General features: G+C 48.9%; 1 protein-coding gene across 1 annotated transcript; it reads right to left on the bottom strand.

Annotated features, from left to right (window-relative positions):
• Positions 1 to 604: 604 nt before the first annotated feature.
• On the bottom strand, positions 605 to 17,557 carry FNDC4 (fibronectin type III domain containing 4). Its single transcript, XM_060251395.1, has 6 exons — positions 17,398 to 17,557; positions 9,029 to 9,144; positions 8,642 to 8,846; positions 7,154 to 7,243; positions 5,581 to 5,714; positions 605 to 2,412 (listed from the first exon to the last, which is right to left on the bottom strand). Exons 1-6 carry the CDS (start codon positions 17,474 to 17,476, stop codon positions 2,377 to 2,379), a joined length of 660 nt encoding a protein of 219 aa, XP_060107378.1. The 5' UTR covers positions 17,477 to 17,557; the 3' UTR covers positions 605 to 2,376.
• Between the last annotated feature and the right edge of the window lie 599 nt (positions 17,558 to 18,156).

Genomic DNA, 18,156 nt, shown 5'->3' on the forward strand with positions numbered 1-18,156 from the left:
AGTGGTGGAAATGTATTCAAGGCCCCTGAGGAAGAAGGGGAAGGATTGGCAGCCTCCACCTGGGATCATAACTGAACTCTAGGTGACAGAGAACAGTTCATCTGGAGAAAATGGCTGCTGTGGGAGGTGGACTTTATGGCATTGTACCCACAGAGGTCCCAAACCTCACCCCCCTCAGGTTCCACCTTCAAATATCCAGGTTTTTCCCAAACTCCACCCCCCTCAGGAGCCATCCTCAAATCTTCAGGTATGTCCCAAACCCCACTCCCTCAGGCTCCTCCCCCAAATCTCCCAAGTATTTTCCAACCTGGACCTGGGAACTCTAGGTGAGGAGGCAGCAGATGAGACGTGTAACTCCTACATGCTTCTTCTAGAAGGACTCTTGGCAGTGTGTTCGAAACATCAGCCATGAGGACTAGCCACTTTTCTGAAAGCAATGCCTCCCACCAAACCAAAGCAGCATTCAGGTGTGTCAGACATACATGTGATGTGACCCTCCCCCTGTCTACTCAGGACTATCCAGGTAGGCAGCCGTGTTGGTCTGAAGCAACAGAACAAAGTTGGACTACGTGGGTGGTAGCAGTGGGGACAGGAGGCCATAGCGTTGCCTTTGCCAGAAGAGTCTTTTATTGAAAAGGACCTCACTGAGCAGTATCAACGTCCCCTCTCACCCCACTGCCAGTGCCCTGCGGAAGCCATGGGAGAGCCTGGCTGCAGCCTCTCCCTTGCACCCTCCCTGCGCTCATCTGCCCACTCCTCCCACAGTCCTTGGATGGTGCTTTTCCCTCCCATCCCACCATGCAACACTCTGAGCTGTGGCCCTGGGCTGGAAGAGCTAGATTACTGGAAGACGGTAGATGCTGGTGCACGTGCCATGGGGGTGGCCCAGCAGCCTCCAGGCTCCAGCTGGCAGTGTGTGTGGGGGAAGAGCAGGGGTGACTGTCAGTTCTTCCTGCGGCACTTTGTCATGGCTGGGAATGCTGGTTGGGGAGCAGTTGGGGTGGAACCTGGGCAGTTACGCTTGACAAGGGGGCACTCCAGATGTTGCTGCTCCTCTGGCTGGTGGAGAGTAGAACAGGCTTCCTGAATTCTGGCTCAGGAGTAGGAGTGGCTGAGGGCTTGAAGCAGAGGGTATGGCCAAGGCCCTTGTAATACCAAGTTGAGGTCTGAATGCTGTTGGGGGAGGAGACGCCACCAACCAGAGCCTTTGGCACAAAAGAGAGATCACTGGGGACTGCTTTTTGTTTGGGGGTTGTTTTTGGCAGCAGGGAGGTAGCAGCTTCTTATAGTCCTGGTGAACTCTTATTGCTGAAGGAGAGGAAGGGGGAAAGAGTTCTCTGGTCTGAAGCTATGCCAGGACAACAGCTATGGCCCACAGCTATGCCAGGACAAACCAATCCTTTCTTCCTATTCCGTTGGACCTGGAAACAGATGGAAATTTTTCCTCCAGAGTTACTGGATCTAGCTCCTTCCTGGGCTTAATTGCTTTTGCAGGACAACTTTAACTAGCGCAGATGGGTGGGGTAGGGCAGGGTGGGGCCATGGCTCAAGGACAGACCACCTGCTTTGCATGCAGAAGGTTTCTGGTTCAATCCTCACCCTCTCCAGTTAAATGGATCAGGTTGTCGATGATGCGAAAGACCTCAGCCCGAGCCCCAAGAGAGCTGCCGCCAGTCAGAGCTGACAATACTGACCTAGACAGACAAATGGTTTGAGTCTATATGGCAGTTTCAGGTGTCCAGATCTTCACCCTGTGCCCCTTTGCTTCCCCGATGGAAGTAGCTGCCTGCCAGACGTGGTAAAGTTCCAACACCCCCCCACACACACACACCACACCCCAAGTGTTCCATTCCTGCACCTCCCCTGACAGGCATCATCAAGTTGCTACACTGAAATGAACCCTAACACAAGTCATTTGCTTTCCTGCCAACTGCTCAGCTGCTTCTTTTCAGTGGCCCAAACGGACGTCACAACTTGTGGGTCAGAGTCCAGTGGTAAGCCACGCCTTCAGCTCCCATCCAGTCACCGAGTCGGGGGTGGAAGAGCCTGCAGCTCGCAGCTCTGGTCTCTCACACCAGCTGGAAATAAGGCCACACCAATACCGTTCAAGCCATGGCTGTCCATGGTTCTGGGCACCACTCTTTCCATGGGATTCTCGTGGCTACTCCTTGTGGCCCCAGCACAAGCCAGGGTTTCCTGCGGCTGTTGGGCAGGGGGTTAGAGACTGGCTTCTGCATGCACCCTGTGCCAGCTGCTCCATGCAGATTCCCTCGGTGGGGGGCAAGAAGCATGAATTCATTGCATGCAGGTGGGAAGCCAGGCCAGGTGCACAGTGAGGTCCCAGAGTCCTAGAAGGCTCTTGGCCTGCAGTAACAGCTACACTTCAATGATGTTGACAGATGGCGTTTTCTTCTGCAAAAGAGAGAGAAATCCTAGAACCAGGACTAGCAGGATATCTTGAGATGAAGGTTTCCAATATGACGCCATTATTAGGGTTGCCAGGTTCCCTTGCCATTGCTTTGGGGGGCATTCTGGGGGTGGTGGGACAATAGTTCCAATGGGATGATGTCTCCCAGAAGTTACATCATTGTGTCAGTGACATCACACATAATGCTCTGGTCTTTGGGCAAAACTCTGGTTTTTGCCTTTGAAACCATAGAGTTTGCACAAAACCCAGAGTGTCGCTGCACAATGTCCCCGGCTTGATGATGTCACTTGGAGTCTTGGTGCCCAGTAACACCTTTCCTGGTGTCTGCCAAGTGTGTTTAGAAAGTAGTGGGGCTTTTGCCTAGCAATGCTTCTGTCTGGCTGCTGGAAATCTGATTGGCTGTGCAGATTTTTAAAAGCGCTGTGTTGACAGTAACTTCCACTACATTACAAAGATCTTCGCTGTGTGACTGAAGATAAATTGCAGCAGCCATTGTGTGGCTAGCTCTGTTTCCTACTGCAGCCATTTTGTGGCAGTCGTTTTATGGCTTGCTGTGCTTTGTCAGAATTCCAAAGGTGCCTGCAGGGGGACAACTGCTTCAAGAAACGAGGAGAACAAAGCAGGAGTCAAGTTTCACCTTTAAGACCAACCAATTTTTATTTAGAACATAAATAAAAATCAGTTGGTCTTAAAGGTGAAACTTGACTCCTGCTTTGTTCAACTGCTTCAGACCAACACGGCTGCCCACTTGGATCTAAGAAACAGGGAGGTAAGCCTTCACAATTGGTACCCCTAAATGGTTACTGGAGAGATCTTTCCAGCTTTCTCCTTTGTCCTACTTGCCCTGCTAAGAACCTAAAAGATAACCTGCTTCCGGTTTCACACAGCAGTCAAACACTGGATGCCCAGCAAACAGGATAGAGAGGCCAAGGCCTTCCCTAATATTCCCCCCACAAGCACATGGCTCAGCACATGACTACAATGCACTGTGTGAAGAAATAGTTCCAACAGTAATAATGGCTAGTTGAATTGGACTTCTCTTCCATGAACCTGTCCAATTCCCCTTCAAAACTCACAATGCAGTCACTTGTTGGGTGATATGCTTCAACCAAATTAGACCTCTTGTCACACACATCCCAAATTTCAGCTTTCACCAAACTCTTGCAGTACCAATGACACCAAATGCGCTTTAGCATGCTCCTTGAAGCAGAGACAACCATACAAAGGCAGCTTAAGAATCCACTGAAATCTCTTTTCCTGCACCACCATCCCTATTCACAACCTCAACATCTTCCAGGTTCTGGGATTTGTTAATTTTCCCCACCCCTGTTTTGCTGCCTATCCATGACAGAAAAGGCATGTGCCTTTAAGGCCAGCTATAAGATGGCCACTGCCTTGTTCATTTGGCTCTGGAAAATCAGAATGGGACACTGTGAATCATCCTATTGCCAGTAGTTTCCTCCTAGGGTGGGCTAGCAGGTATGTGTGAAATGGCTGTTCCAGCTACCCATGTGATGGTTGTTTACACATTACTGGATTGCTTGAAACCAAGAAGCTCTGAAGTCTGAAACAGGTCTAGGCGCTTGCAAGCATGAATGCCATTTTGCAATAGCACATTTCATTGCATGGGGAAATGCTTCCTTCTGCCAGTTCTGAGCCTATTGCCAGCCAGAATCATTGGATGATATTTACTTTTACAAAGAAAATTGGCATAGCACGTCCACCCCCTTGAGTTTTGTAGATCTCAGGTGTGAAATTGGCTGTCTCCTAACAAAAAATATTTTTCACTTTGGGAAAGTAGCAAATGGAATGCCAATGCTTAAAAAGGGAGCTGGGGGAACCTGGAAGGTTCAGGCCTCTGTGGAGAAGCAATAGTAATTAACATAAAAATTTAATTTTGTCTTAATCTGTTTTCTGTCCAAAGAGGGCTCTCTGGAAATACCAGCAGCTTGTAGTATTGCCAACTGCCTGGATTAAAAAAATGTCCTGTCCTTTTTATAGAGGCTTAATGGGATGTTATTTACCAGGTGGTGTTATTCACCTCCATACCCTGAAAAGCATCAGCTGCCCATTTCCACACATTAAATCTGTTAAACCACAGAATATTTTTCTCCAGGACAATAGGATTTGGGGCGAGGGTAATCTCACTTCCAACCATTCCCAGCCCTGAGTGCTGAACTTCACAGTTTGTTAACTACAGAGCATCTCATCACAATCAATGTGATTTTAATTAAATATTCAAACGTCTCCAAAACCCAGCAAGTAAACAGCTTCTTTTATAGTTCTTTGCCTGCTAATAAACAGCATGTGCTGCCACCTACTGGGAACTGTCAAACTTGCATAGACTGCCAGAAGGATGGCAGATATATTCTGGCGCAAAAGCCCCATGGAATGGCAAATGAACCTGACCCAGGTCTGCCAATAGGGTGGGACTTCCTGGGATATGAGAAGCCAGGCAGTCTACTGACCATGGCTGCCTAGCACCTGTTGATCTTAGCAAAGAGTTTAAAACTCAGGGCTTCGGCAACAGCTACAATCTTCTACAGGAATACAAAATGTTTCCCTAGAACCCTTTGGTTGAATGGAAGTCATAGCAAGTGCTTCCCTTCTGCAAGAGTACACTAGCAGTATGGTCTTTCACCAGCAAGGGGAGGTCTTCTTTGTTTCCTCTGGCATTTGCTCAATGACTCCTTTTTGCCCTGTGTTGGAATTGCTGGTTTTGTGTTTTCATATACTTATTTTATGTTGGGTTTTAATGGTTGTAATCGGGGCTTTTTTTTGTAGCAGGAGCTCCTTTGCATATTAGGCCATACCCCCCAATGTAGCCAATCCTCCAAGAGCTTACAGGGCTCTTAGTATGGGGCCTACTGTAAGCTCCAGGAGGACTGGCTACAGCAGGAGTGTGTGGCCTAATATGCAAAAGAGTTCCTGCGACAAAAAAAAGTCCTAGTTGTAATGATGTGTTTTTATAATGTTTTGCTCTTGTGCATTAGCCACTTTGGGAGCCATGACTTGGCAGAAAGGTGGGATATAAATTTTGTAAATAAAGAATAAACCCTTCTTCTACATTTTGCATAGGGCACCGCTTCTTGCCCCATGGTGCCCAAGCCAACTTCTGCCTGCCACCTGCCCGCTCCCGGGGGCACACTGACCTTGTTGCGCAGGAGGCCCCCTGTCGGCCGCTCCGGAGTGCTGTGTTCCGATGAAGGCTTGGTCTTCTCCTTGTTGTTGTTGGAATCATTGTCCTTGATGATGTCATATTGCTTGCAAAAGAGCGCAATGACCGCTAAGATGCCACCAGGGTGGTGGGTTAAGGTTAGGGTGGTGGGAAAAAAGACAGTGTCACTTAGTCACCTTGCCTCATTGATTGCTGCCCCCCCCCAATAATCCTGAGGAAGAACTTCCTTGCAGAGCAGTTCCTTAGTGGAACAGGCTTCTCAGGAGCTGGTGGTTCTGGAGATTTTAAAGTAGACCTTTGGAGGTTTTTAAGCAGAGGCTAGATGGCCGTCTGACAGCAATGCTGGTTCTGGGACTGACTATGAATTTAGATAGATCATGAGTGGGGGGGAGGAAGGAATGAACCAGTGCTCAGCTCTTGTGGCCCTTTCTTGTATACCCAGGGTAATGCTGATCACCACTTTGTGGTCAGGAACAATGTTCCCTCTAAGCTGCATAGTCTTCTGAGCAAAAATTCTATTTGTGAGCTACTGGTATTAAAGTTGTGAGCTACTGGCATTAAAGCTGTGAACTACTGCATAAATTATTGTGCTCCGGGGCTCTTTTTCCTGAGCTAAGACAAAAATGTGTGATCTGGAGGCTAAAAATAAGTGAGCTAGCTCAGACTGGCCCAGGGATCCTGGAGGGTGGTGGTGGTTGTTTTTGCCTTCCTCTGGGCATAGAGCAGGGGTCACTGGGAGAATGGGGTGGGAAATTTCCGCATTATGCAGTGGGTTAAACTAGATGACCCTTGGGGTCCCTTCCAGCTGTATGTTTTGATCTTTCCCCACAACTTCCTAGCTAGGGTTCATCAGCATTTGCTCCTGCCTGCAAAGCTGTGTGCATGAGGCTGCTAAATACCCTCTACATGACTGGTTTGATTTCTTCATCCCAGTACTTCAGCAGAGCAAGTGCTTGGATAGGCCACAAGACCCTGTACTGTGAGAGATGCCAGGGAATTCCTGAAGATGGGGGTGGTACTTGGAAAAGGTGGAGTTTGGGGAGGGGAGGATGCTTGGGATGTTATTTCACACAGTCCCTCCTCCCAAGCTGCAGGGATGCCAGACACACACACACCCCAGTAGAGGTGAAGGTCTCCCGCTTTCAGTCCCCATCTCTCTGCTGCTGGCCAGCTAGCTGGCAGGGGAAAATTACCACCATCCCCCCAAGCGAAGAATGTCAGAAATGAACGTGATGTGCCTGTGTGACTCAGAAGTGATGTAGGCACATTTGGTGCTGGTGCTGTTTTTTGAGCAAAACTCTATGGTAGAAGCTAATTCTACCATAGAGTTTTGCCCTCAAACCAGAGTATCCCCCACTGATGTGCCTACATCACTTCTGGGCCACGTAGGCACGTTGTCTTAACTTCTAGCATTCCTTTAATCTCCCATTAAGTGCACCCCCATCCCCTTCTGGCTGCTCTGAGGGAACCAACAACCCTACCGAGCTGCCACTTCTCCCGGGGAATCCGTCTCTGTAGTCTGGAGATCAGTCGTCTACTCAACTCACCTGCCCACATGAGCAACACGACCACTATGATGATAATCTCCCCTGTCTGCAGCTGTCGCTCCTTGTCCAACCCTTCCACAGTGATGTCTCCTGTAGGGACACAAAGACGCACAGCTGAGCAGCAGCCCAGGCTTGCAGTAATTTAGCTATTAAACTTATTTATCATTCTTGGGCTCAGTTCTGGAGCTTGGGAGGGGGTGGAATACCCACACACTTGGAAATACCCTGCCCCCTGTCTGCTTTATACTGACCATTGGTCTATCAGGAGCATTATCATCAGCTCTGACTGGTTGTGGCTCTCCAGGGTCTCCGGCAGAGGTCTTTCACATCACCCACCACCAGATTGTTTTAAAAGAAGATTTACAGGGGTCATTTTGTAGAAAAATAGATGGTGGGGCTCATTAGCATAACTCATTAGCATATGCTCCCCCCCCCCAGCCAAAAGCAACCTAATGCAAGGAAGGAGGGCCCCAGGCGAGCAAGGCCTGCTTGGGCTGGCTATAGATCCATGCAGCCTAAGCAGAACTCGCTCTCCTTGGCCACACACACACCCCACCCCAGTCAAAAGGCCAGCAAGCCACCTGCCACCCAAAATCACATAAGAAGTGGAGAAAGGGGGGGGGGCTTCTCCAGGGGTTAATGAGGGCTGCTGGGGACATGGCAAAGCCCCTGGTGGCTGGCTGGCTGCTCGCTCTCCTAACCCAGGGGTGGTTATGCAGCTACACCTACTATTCAGTGGACAAGGTAGGTGGGGAGGAGGAGGGAGAATCCTCAGAAACTTTCAGGAGCTGTGCTCCTGTAAACTCCTGCTGAATTCAAGGCCTGGAGATTTAACCTGGGACCTTCTGCATGCCAAGCAGATGCTCTGCCACTGAGCCACAACCTCTCCCTCATCTCCACCCTCTCCTTCATCTTGCTTGATTGATGCTGGCAAGCACTGGTAAGCCTGGCCTCAGCAGGAGGCTGTTCAGGGTTTTTTTCCCCATCAAGGTGGGCCCAGGGACTGGTAGGAGACATGCCGTGGAGGGAGGTGGATATACCCACAGATATTGATGCACATATACTCTAGACCAGGACTTTTTTTTGAGCATGAATGCGCAGGAACGCAGTGAACTACTGGTATTAAAGTTGTGATTAGCTTGCTCTAGGGCCATCTTCCTGAGCTCAGACAAAAATGTGTGAGCTGAAGACTAAAAATCTGTGAGTTAGCGCACACTAGCTCAGCTTAGAGAGAACACTGCTGCTGGGCTATTTCTACAAAAAGCCCTGTGTGAAACAATGGTGATGTCAGGGGGTGTGACCTAATATGCAAATGAGTTCCTGCTAGGCTTTTTCTACAAAAAAGTGCCCTGCTCTAGACACACTGCCAACCTCCTCAGAAATCAAAAGTCCTGCATGGTTAGAGCAGGGATGGGGCAGAGAGAAGGGGGATGGAATCAATACTTCCTAGGAGTTGGATGGGGGGGGGGGTTGCTCTGCTCTGCCTACCCTGGTTGGAGCTGTTGGACGGGAGGCGATCACTCTGCTTCAGGGTGCGGAAATGGACTCTCTTGCTGGCTTGGCTTTCTCCATAGAGACCGACGCTCTGCACTTGGATGATGTAGTCTGCATCCTCCGCCAGATCCCACAGCACACAGGCCCGGTTCGTGGTGTTTACCTCTCGGATGAATCTCTGCATCTGTCCGTCTTGCCGCTGCCAGAGCCAGGGAGGTGGTCAGAGGGACCAGCTGGGGGAAAGGAGCCTCTCCTGGCCTTCTACCAGGGGCCTAGTTTGTGCAGGGATTTTCCCCAGGGATTTCAGGGTCTTGGCGTGGAGAACAAGGAGCCCAGAGAGTTGTAGACCTGGAGGAGCCGTGGTCCTTGCGGCAGACTTACCTGCTGTGAGATGGCATAGCCAATAATGACATCTCCCTCAGGGACATCCCAGGAGACGGTTGCAGAATTTGCTTTGAGCTGGGTGACAGTTACATTGACGGGGGATGGAGGCCTATCTGCAAATAAAGAGAAGAGGAGGACAGGGTCATTTCTGGGCAAGGCTGGAAAAAATGGCCAGCATTTGGTAGTCCCTCTAGAGTGGAATATTACATGTCATGTATGAGGGACTGATTAGAAAGGGGGCCATGGAGGGAGAAGAGAGGGGTTTTGATTCTTCCAATTCTGCAGGGCTATTAAAGCCGTCACTTTTCATGCTCCAAGGTTAACCTTGGAAAGAAAAATAAACTGAGCACCCATCTTCTGTCTGACCTTCCCCCCTTCCAAAATCAAATTGGTGCACAAAGTCAGAATGCTTCAAAGGGTCAGGGGAGGAATGATGGCCTATCCCTCCCACTTTAAAGACTGCCTCCCACCCCAGATTGGTCTTCCTGGTGTTCGTTCCTCTCCGCATTGCAAAACAGCCTCCTGTCCTGCCCTGCCAAGAAGCTCCCAGTGGTCCTTTGCAAGCCTGCCAGGACTCTGGCTCTGCTGCCCAGCCCCAGTGTCAATTTGCTAATGAGAAGCTCCCAACACAGTGGGTCTGTCATGCCAGGGATGGATGCAGCACTGGCAGCTGTGCTAGAGAATGCCCTTCTTTCCTTGAGTCAGAGCAAAAGCTGAATCCTGCCTGCTGAAGCAGAATGGGAGCCTTGCCGCATGTTCTCCTTGCTGCCTTTCAAGAACTGATGTGATCCTCACTGTGCATGAGGGAGTGCTCTACCGGCTTCTGAACTTTCTGGAGCTGAAGTATTATCTCCTTTGTCTAACCAGTGGGTGAATTGAAGCATGAGAACTGTATTGAGCTTAAAAATTTGGCACCAGCCTGTTTCTTCATGCCACTTTCTCTGCCTTCTGGCTAGAGAACGTACTGTCAGGTGAGGACCTATGATGATTACTACTACTATCCAGGGCTTTTTTCCCTGAGGGAAAATGGCGGAATGGAATTCTGGAACCGCTTTGTAGAAACAAACTTATCAAAAAATGTTTAAAAATTCACGAGGGGCACCTGTGTGTTTCTCCTTCATTTCCCACTTGAGAGTTCTTGTGCCTCTTTTTCTGGAATTACTATTACTCTGCAGCTTACGCTGATAATAAGAACTTCATTTGCAGATTCAGGGGGTAGCCATGTTGGTCTAAAGCAACAGAACAAAGTTTGAGTCCACTGGCACCTTTCAGACCAACAAAGTTTAATTCTGGGTATAAGCTTTAAAACTTTGTTAGTCATAAAGGTGCCACTGGACTTAAACTTTGTTCTGTAACTTAATTTATGGTCTGCCTTTCTTGCAGAGACTGAGGGGCAACAATTTTAAATAATGCAGTAAATTTAGTACAAATAAGCAGTGGAAGAAGCCACTTGTTCTTCAGTCATTTGCAGTGCAATCCTAAACAGAGTTACACTCTTCCAGCTCTACTGAAGTCAATGGGCTTAGAAAAATGTAACTCACTTAGGACTGTGCTGTTGAAATACAACTCTGTTTGCTTTATAGAAATGCCTTCTTGGACAGTTCTGACACATTCTGTGAAATAACAGGACAGGATTATTCAGGTGGGCCCTGCCACCAAATGGGAACTTGAAAATAGAATGTTCAGATATGGGCTGCTGTTGACCTTACCTGTCTGCAGAATGGAATCTTCAAAAAGTTTTGCTCAGATGAGCACAGCTGTTTCTGTGAGGCAGACTGAGGGAGAGATAGTCCCTTACATGTATGATTCCCAGGCCATGAAGAGATTTGTATGTAATAGCCATCACTTTGAAATGAATTCTGAAATAAATCAATGGAGTGACTGCAAAACCAAAGCTTACCAACCCTACTACTTCAGCACTGGGAAGCAGTCCATTCCCCAGGCATATATTCAAGAGCAGAGAGGATCCCTTGCAAATCCAGAAGCCCAACTGCAGCATTAAGAGGTCCCAGATTCACAATTGCCTTGCTTATGGAAATGGTGATCCATACCCCTGCAATCAGCCACAGCATGCTGAAGATGGAGTACTTGAGATGTTCTCATGAGATCTGGGAGGTCACCTAAATGGCTGTAAGTCAAGGCTGGATGAGTGTCAGGCCAGGAACCAGGGTGAGCAGCCAAGACAAAGAAGTTGTACCCCTTGTACTCTTCCCCTGTCCAGGTGGCTCTTGTAGCCAAGTTATGGCTGCCAACAGAAAGAAACCTTCCTAGGGTTTTGCTTTCCTGTCACTTTACAAAAAGACCAAAGAGCAGTAGGGGTAGTAGTAACACCAGCCATCACGCATTTCAGTGGTTAGTTCATTGCAGTCTACATAAATTTCCAGTTTCTTCTTGGCTGTCATTGGTATTAATCATATTTTTAAAAAAAAAAAAAAAAAAAAAACCCCTCTACTGTCAATACTGGCTGGTGGACAATTGTGAGAAGTGCTTCTTCGCACATTGCATAATTAACTTGAAGATTTCATTGCTGCAAAGATGCAGGCATGCTAATAGATGTCTTTACAAACAGAAAAAAAACCAAGGGGGAGTCATCCTAAGCAGACCTACTCAGAAGCAAATCCCATTTTATGCACTGGGGCTTACTCCTAGGAAAGTGTGCTCAGAACTGCAGGCAAAAGCAGTGCCAAGTCACCCACTGAGCTCCAAGTCTTAATTGGCTGATGCAAAATTATGCATGTCTATAAAAGCCATTCAGCTGTTTTGTCTTATGAACCTCATTTTCTCTTGCTGGTTATTGCATTCTGCTTCTCCTTCAATATTAGATTCCCTTTCTTTATTTCTGAGTTTTCACCATTGCACATTTTTTCTTCGTGTGCCTATGTGTAAAGTGCCATCAAGTCACAGGCAACTTATGGTCACCCTGTAGGTTTTTCACAGCAGCAGGTGTGCAGAGGTGCTTTGCCATTGCCTGCCTCTACGTAGCAACCAGGGTCTTCCAATGGGTCTGACCCTTTCTTAGCTTCTGAGACTTGATGAGATCAGTTTAGCCTAGGCCAACCAGGTCAAGGAACTTCTCCCCTGACACATTGCTGATTTGGTCTGCTACCAAAAGCTACAATCCTGGTTCATGTTGGATCCCAAGACCTGCTGATCTACAACCCTGAAAAAATCTGCTGTTCCACTGTAATGGCACAAGGGTGCAATCAGTCAAACTAACCTTTTTCCTTTTTTAAAAAAAAATTACATACATTTAACCCACCTTTCTTCCAAGAAATCTGAATGATATGCATGGTTTTCTGTCCTCCATTTATCATTACATCAATCCTGTGAGGTAGGTTAGGTTAGAGTGACAGGAGCAAGGTCCCTTGCAGTGTGCCATCCTAAACAGATCTCCCCAGAACTCTGCTTAGGTTATTAAAAGGGCCTTATTCCCAGGAAAGTGTTTTTAGGATTGCACTATTTGTGAGATTCATGACTGAGTGGGATTTTAAACCCAGTCCCCCCCCCCACACCACCAGTTGTCTAACACCTATAATACAGTGGCTCTGAAACACCTTCAGTATGCAGTTCTAGAAGCCGGAAGCACAAATGTATGGGGGAAAAGGCTCAACAATAATTTCAGGCTAGCAAGGGACTCAAAAGCACAAGCTGCTTTACCATGAAAGAAGCAGAGGACTCAGATTATGGATGCTATTAATGATGGCAGATTTTGTCTGGGTATTTTTTTCAGTCTCAACACACCTTTAAAAAACTACTGATGACATGGGGTAGAGAAATGTGTCTGTGCATTGCATGCAAACTTCCTAGAACAGGAACACACCAAGCTGCATTCTACTGAGTCAGAAGAATCTTAGGCCCTCAAGGTCAGTTCTGTCCACCCTGACTGGCACTGGGTCTCCAGGGTAAAGTGGAAAGCTTTCCTATCACCTTCTACCCAATCCTTCTTTAAATGGGGATGCTGAGGATAGAAACCAGAGATTTCTGCATACAAAGTAGATGCTGTATCATCTGACAACAACTATAGAATATGGACTGTGCATTTCCAACACCCTCTTGGAAGTATTTCTGTTTTAGTGTTGCTGGAGGAAGAAGTCAGCCAGATACAAGGGATGGGATGGTAAGGCAGGTTTGGGGAAGGAAACGGGGGTCCTGGAATGGGGTGGAAATAGCGGCGCTCCATCTCCTATGCCAAATGGCTAGGGGCTGCCCCAATGAAAACTGAAACAAGTCATGGAACAAGCATATTTTGGCTGCACATTAGTGCCACCAAGGGATTCTCTTGGGATGTTCACAGTGTGTGCATGTACTCTTTCTGGGGTACAACTGCACCATTTAGGATCATTGCTGAGTCTCAACCTCAAAAAAAACAATTGAGTTGTTGTTCTGCTTGGCACTGGCCTAAACTGCTGAAAGAAGGGACATTTCCTCTTATGATGATGGGAACAAGTTGGGGCTCTTTGAAGGATAGTTTGGAATGGCTTGTGATGTGTGGAGGCAGAACTGCACATATGCAGCCCAGAGGAAGACAGGACAAGAGTATGGAGAGACCTCTGAATATTTTATCAGCATCCATATAGAAGACAAATGACCAGTGATCTCACTCACTATAGAAACTGGCAATGAAGTGAGTCAAAGGTTCAGGAAGCAAAATTGCCATGCTTGTAAAAGGAGTGGTTATGCAAGGGAAGTGGTGGAGATTAATTGGGGAGGGGAGAGAGAGCGTCAGACCAGCAATCTTGAGCTAGCGAAGTAGCTAATCTAGGTAGTGTGAGATGCCTCTTCCTCCAGCTCTGATGATGCATGTAGACTAGTTATCCAAGAGGCTTCTCAGAATTGAAACTACTATTTAGGTGCTTGAAGAGAGATAATAGGATATAAAAGATAAAGAGAGGAATAGCCATGCAGGACTTTGAAAGTAGCGATGAGGAATCTGTGCTGGATCTCAGCATGTGAGGCTGCCTTATACTGAATCACACTGTTGGTGCATCTAGGTCAGTATTGTTTACTGTGGCTGGCAGATGCTCTCCAGGGTCTCAAGCAGAGGTTTCTCCCATCACCTGTTAGGAGGTGATGCCAGGAATTGAACCTACTTACTGCAAGTAAAGATGTTCTACCACTAAAATGCATATTCTTTCCTTAACAAGAACATGTGAACTTGCCTATTCTCTTGGCCAGTGTCATCTACTTTAACTGGCAGTGGCTGTACAGAGTCTCAGGTAGGGATCTTTCATATTACCCATTACCTGATCCTCATAACTGGAGATTGAACCCAGGGACTTTGCTACTCAGCCCCAGACCTTCTCTAATCTCCAGTTTCTCTTTCATCTTCCCTGAGAGCTGCTGACAAGCATTTCAGGGTTTTATTTCCCATAAGGATGGGTCCAAGGATTGGTAGAAGATATGCAATGAAGGGAGATGGATGTCTCCACACATATGGGCCCCCGATCCTTTGAACTGGAAATGTTGGGGATTGAACCTGGGGTCTTCTGCATGCAAAGATGCTCTATGACTAAGGCACACCTTGTGTGGAAGTGAACAGGAAGTCAATGCAGCGGATGATGTGATTCAAGCAGTGAGAGGAGTTATTTTGGTGGTGAAGTGCTAGACAGAGGTGAAGATGAAGAAATGTGATGAGACCACAGAGGAGGAAGTTGCTGTAGTCAAGGCAAGAGATGACCAGAGCACTTTGGGGAAGTGCTTTGGTCATCTCTTGGGGAAAGGAGGAGCAGGAGCAGCTTAGGTGTGAAGGAAGCTGAGCAGAACACAATGATCAACTGTATCAAAGATAGCAGAGAAGTCAAGGAGGATGAAGATAGTCCCTTTGGCTCTGGCACTGAAGAGAAAGGGATTTGGATAAGCGTAGTTTCAGTGGTCATGAAGAGGGCATAATGCAAATTGTAGCTGGATGAGAAAGGAGGAGAGGAAGGGAAGAGCTGGAGTAAGGAACTCCTCTAGGGAACTAGAGTCAAAAGGCCATAGGAAAATTGGGAACTTGTGAGAAGGAAACCAGGTCAAGAGCTGGTATTTTGGAAAGGAGGAAACAGTGACATGTTTGAGTTCTGGAAGGGCTAGAGAAGAGGGATAGGATGATTAAGTCCTGGAGAGGAGGAAGAATAGTGTGGGGGAGATAGCCACTAGGATGGGGTAGGATCAAGGTGGCATATGGAGAGGTGGATGCGGTCAACAGAAATGGAAAAGAGGACAGTATTTTGAAAGTATTTTGAAAGCTGTAGGAGAAAGGGGACCTGGGAAAGGAATGAAAGGATATGTGTGGTGGTGGGGTGGGTGGGTGGGGGAGGTTTTACAACTATGAGCCACAGTGATGCAGGATTAAAATGTCAGGCTAAGGAAACCTATATTCAGATCACTACTCAACAATTAAATTTTTGGACCAGTTAGTCGCTAACCTACCTCTGGGCCCTTGTCAGGATAAAATGTAGAAAGAGAGAGCCATGGATGCTACCCTGAGCTCCTTGGAGGATAAAAATGTGACAAGCATAGTTCAAAATATTGCTTTTTTGTAATGGTGCCATTCCGCACCCCTTCTTTTGATCTTCCCACTGATTGCCTCTGTGAGTTACCTAGATTTATAGCACTTCACACCTACAACAGCAGTCTGCTTTTTATCACTTCCAGTGTTGTTTTAGCCCTGCTTTGTTCCAGCACTAACAAACACAGATCCCTATTTGTGATTCTTTTAATCTGCTAAAAACATTCCCATGATTCCACATAACAACTCACTTCCCACTTATACTAGGAACTGCTGCTTGCCATTCCCATTTTGTCTGATGAAGTCTGAATAAAACTTAGTTGGTCTTAAAGGTACACTTGTCTACTGCTTTGTTCTATTGCCTCTGTGAGTGTAAGCTCTTGGCATGGAGCTTCACAAAGTAACAGAAATAAAAAATCAGGGCTCTGCCCTTTTGGTTTCTATTGCTTTGTACAGCTTCATGCACATGGATGATGAGATCTTTATCAAGTGAGGTTGCATGTGGATCTGTAACCCAGGGAAACACGAAGAGCATCCAGCCTTAGTTGGAGATGGAGGGTCACATTAAAGTTATGTTACAATACAGCACTATACATACATATAATGTTCAAATCCAAATGCTCAGTTTTGTTTTGAGTAACTGTGGCAAATCCTAACTCAGAAGATGTACTCAGAAGATGCAGTAATGCTTGCTAGCAGGGTAAGTGCATTTGACATAGAAGTTAGCTTCTTACAAAACACAACAGGCTGTTTTAGTGATGACCAACTTTTTGCTGGGGTTGCATCATATTTACAAAGGAGTGTAGCACAACAGAGTAGGCATTGTCAGAGCCTTAGCAGGGGCTGCAGATCCCCAGACGGGTGAGCTGAGAAATGTTTCTCAGTTGAACACAGAGCACAGGAGAATTTCTGTGGCTTCATACTGTGGAAGAAACTCTGTACATACGAAGTGGTACTGTTCTCTGTACTATTCTCAACTGGGCAGTTTCCATTGAGAGATGCACTGAGTTGCTGTGAGTCATGTCCCTGTGCCAGAGTCATCTCTTTAGCCATGTTGGTTTGGGATGCTGGCTAGAAGCTCCTTAACTCCCTACTTTAAGGGGTGCTGGCTCCCTGGAGGTGCTGGTGTGGGCACCAGGAAGTGAACAGTCAGGCACTCTCATTTCTGGCCCACTCCCTTGCAAATCAGACAAGACTTGAGAAATCATGGGAGGGGTTCTTAAATGGGGATCACCCATAAGGAAAGCAGAGAAGCCATTCACTTTCTGCCAGCCGAAGAGAGCAGTGGCCTGATTGACACTTTCCAGGTTCAGTCAGCTGCCTAACACCATCTCCACCCCTGGAGGATCGAGGCTCTTGGTGAACAGTGTCCCCGCCTGCATACGCTGCAGGGTGTGAAGTGCGTGCCACTGGCTGTGGAGGCAAGGGATGCTCTGGGGAGATGTTCCACACTCCGGAACTGGCAGCAGTGTCTTCTCTTGAGTCAGGCTTTTACGTTAATGAAATTGGCTGGGGATTTTCGCTTCTGGCTGCTGGGAAGGAGAAAGGCATGGAAGGCTTGGGTGGGAGGGGGAGGTTGGGGTGCGGCGCGGGTTGCTCCGAATCCAAGGCGGACTGGCTGGGGGAGATTTGCTCCTACAGTCCCGGTGACGCAGCCGTCACTCTTGCCTGCCACAGCGTCGCCCTGTGCCCGGCCCAGCCCGTCTCCCCCGTCCCCAGCCCTCCTGCCCGGCGCCAAGGGACTCGGAGTCTGGGCCCCTCCGCCATGCCCAGGGCGCCCCGTTTCAGCACCAAGGCCAGCGACCGAGGCGAGGTCGCGGAGGCCCGCTCCAGCCCAGCCCAGCCCAGCCCAGCCGGCCCGCCTGCAGCCACTTACTTGCGCGCACGAGGCACAGGTCGCAGCTGACCAGCACCAGGACGGCGGCCGGGCTGAGGTACGCGGCGATCGGAGCCATGGTGGCCGCGGCCAGACGCAGCTGTTCATGGAGCCGGGCGAGGCGAGGGCCGCTGCAGGAGTCCCCCCGGGGAGGCGAGGCGAGGGGAGGGCCGCCGGCCTCGGGGTCTTCTCAAGGCAGCAGGGGGTGCGCTGGGCCGGGTGCGAGCGCCGCCTTCCCCTCGCCCGGGCCCCGAGAGCTGCCGCCGCCGCCGCCGCCGCCTCTCCCTCTTGCTCGCCGCTCCATCCAGGCGGGGCCCGGAGGCGAGATGCCCAGCAGCCCCCGACGGCCCAGAGCCCTGAGAGCCGAGCGAGGCCAGCTGCTGCCGCCGCCGCAAAGCTACCTGACCCGGAGCCGCTGGAAGGAAGGACTGGCCGGACGGCAGCAGCCAGCCAGCCAGCGAGCGAGCGAGTCCCGCAGCGCCAGCCAAGCCTCACCGGGTCCGCCAAGCCCCGCCCCGCTTGGCACCCACCAAGCGGCCCGCCTCCTCCTCCTTGCCCCTCCCAGCAGCCCGAACCTGTTCCAGGGATCCCCGACCCCGAGCAGGGGTGGACGAGAAGGGGCCTCGTCAGCTTTGGCCACCGGAGAGAGCAGCGCCTAAAGGAGGGGCAGCAGCTGCCGCCGAAGGAAATCTTGGGGCCATGATCTGCGTGGGACTGAGCTTGGCACGGGTGCTGGGGGGGCGGGAGGGAGTTAAGGAA

This window comes from Heteronotia binoei, chromosome 1 (assembly GCF_032191835.1).
Source record: "Heteronotia binoei isolate CCM8104 ecotype False Entrance Well chromosome 1, APGP_CSIRO_Hbin_v1, whole genome shotgun sequence".
In the NCBI taxonomy this organism is placed as follows: domain Eukaryota; kingdom Metazoa; phylum Chordata; class Lepidosauria; order Squamata; family Gekkonidae; genus Heteronotia; species Heteronotia binoei.

What these genes read in the sequence shown, in the direction of transcription:
- FNDC4 (XM_060251395.1), bottom strand. Translation starts at nt 17,476, where the DNA reads ATGGCTCCGATCGCCGCGTACCTCAGCCCGGCCGCCGTCCTGGTGCTG. An exon ending in GCTATGCCATCTCACAGCAG is followed by an intron (nt 8,847 to 9,028) that starts GTAAGTCTGCCG and finishes TGGCTCTGGCAG; the next exon opens with CGGCAAGACGGACAGATGCA. An exon ending in GTCCAACAGCTCCAACCAGG is followed by an intron (nt 7,244 to 8,641) that starts GTAGGCAGAGCA and finishes GTGTCCCTACAG; the next exon opens with GAGACATCACTGTGGAAGGG.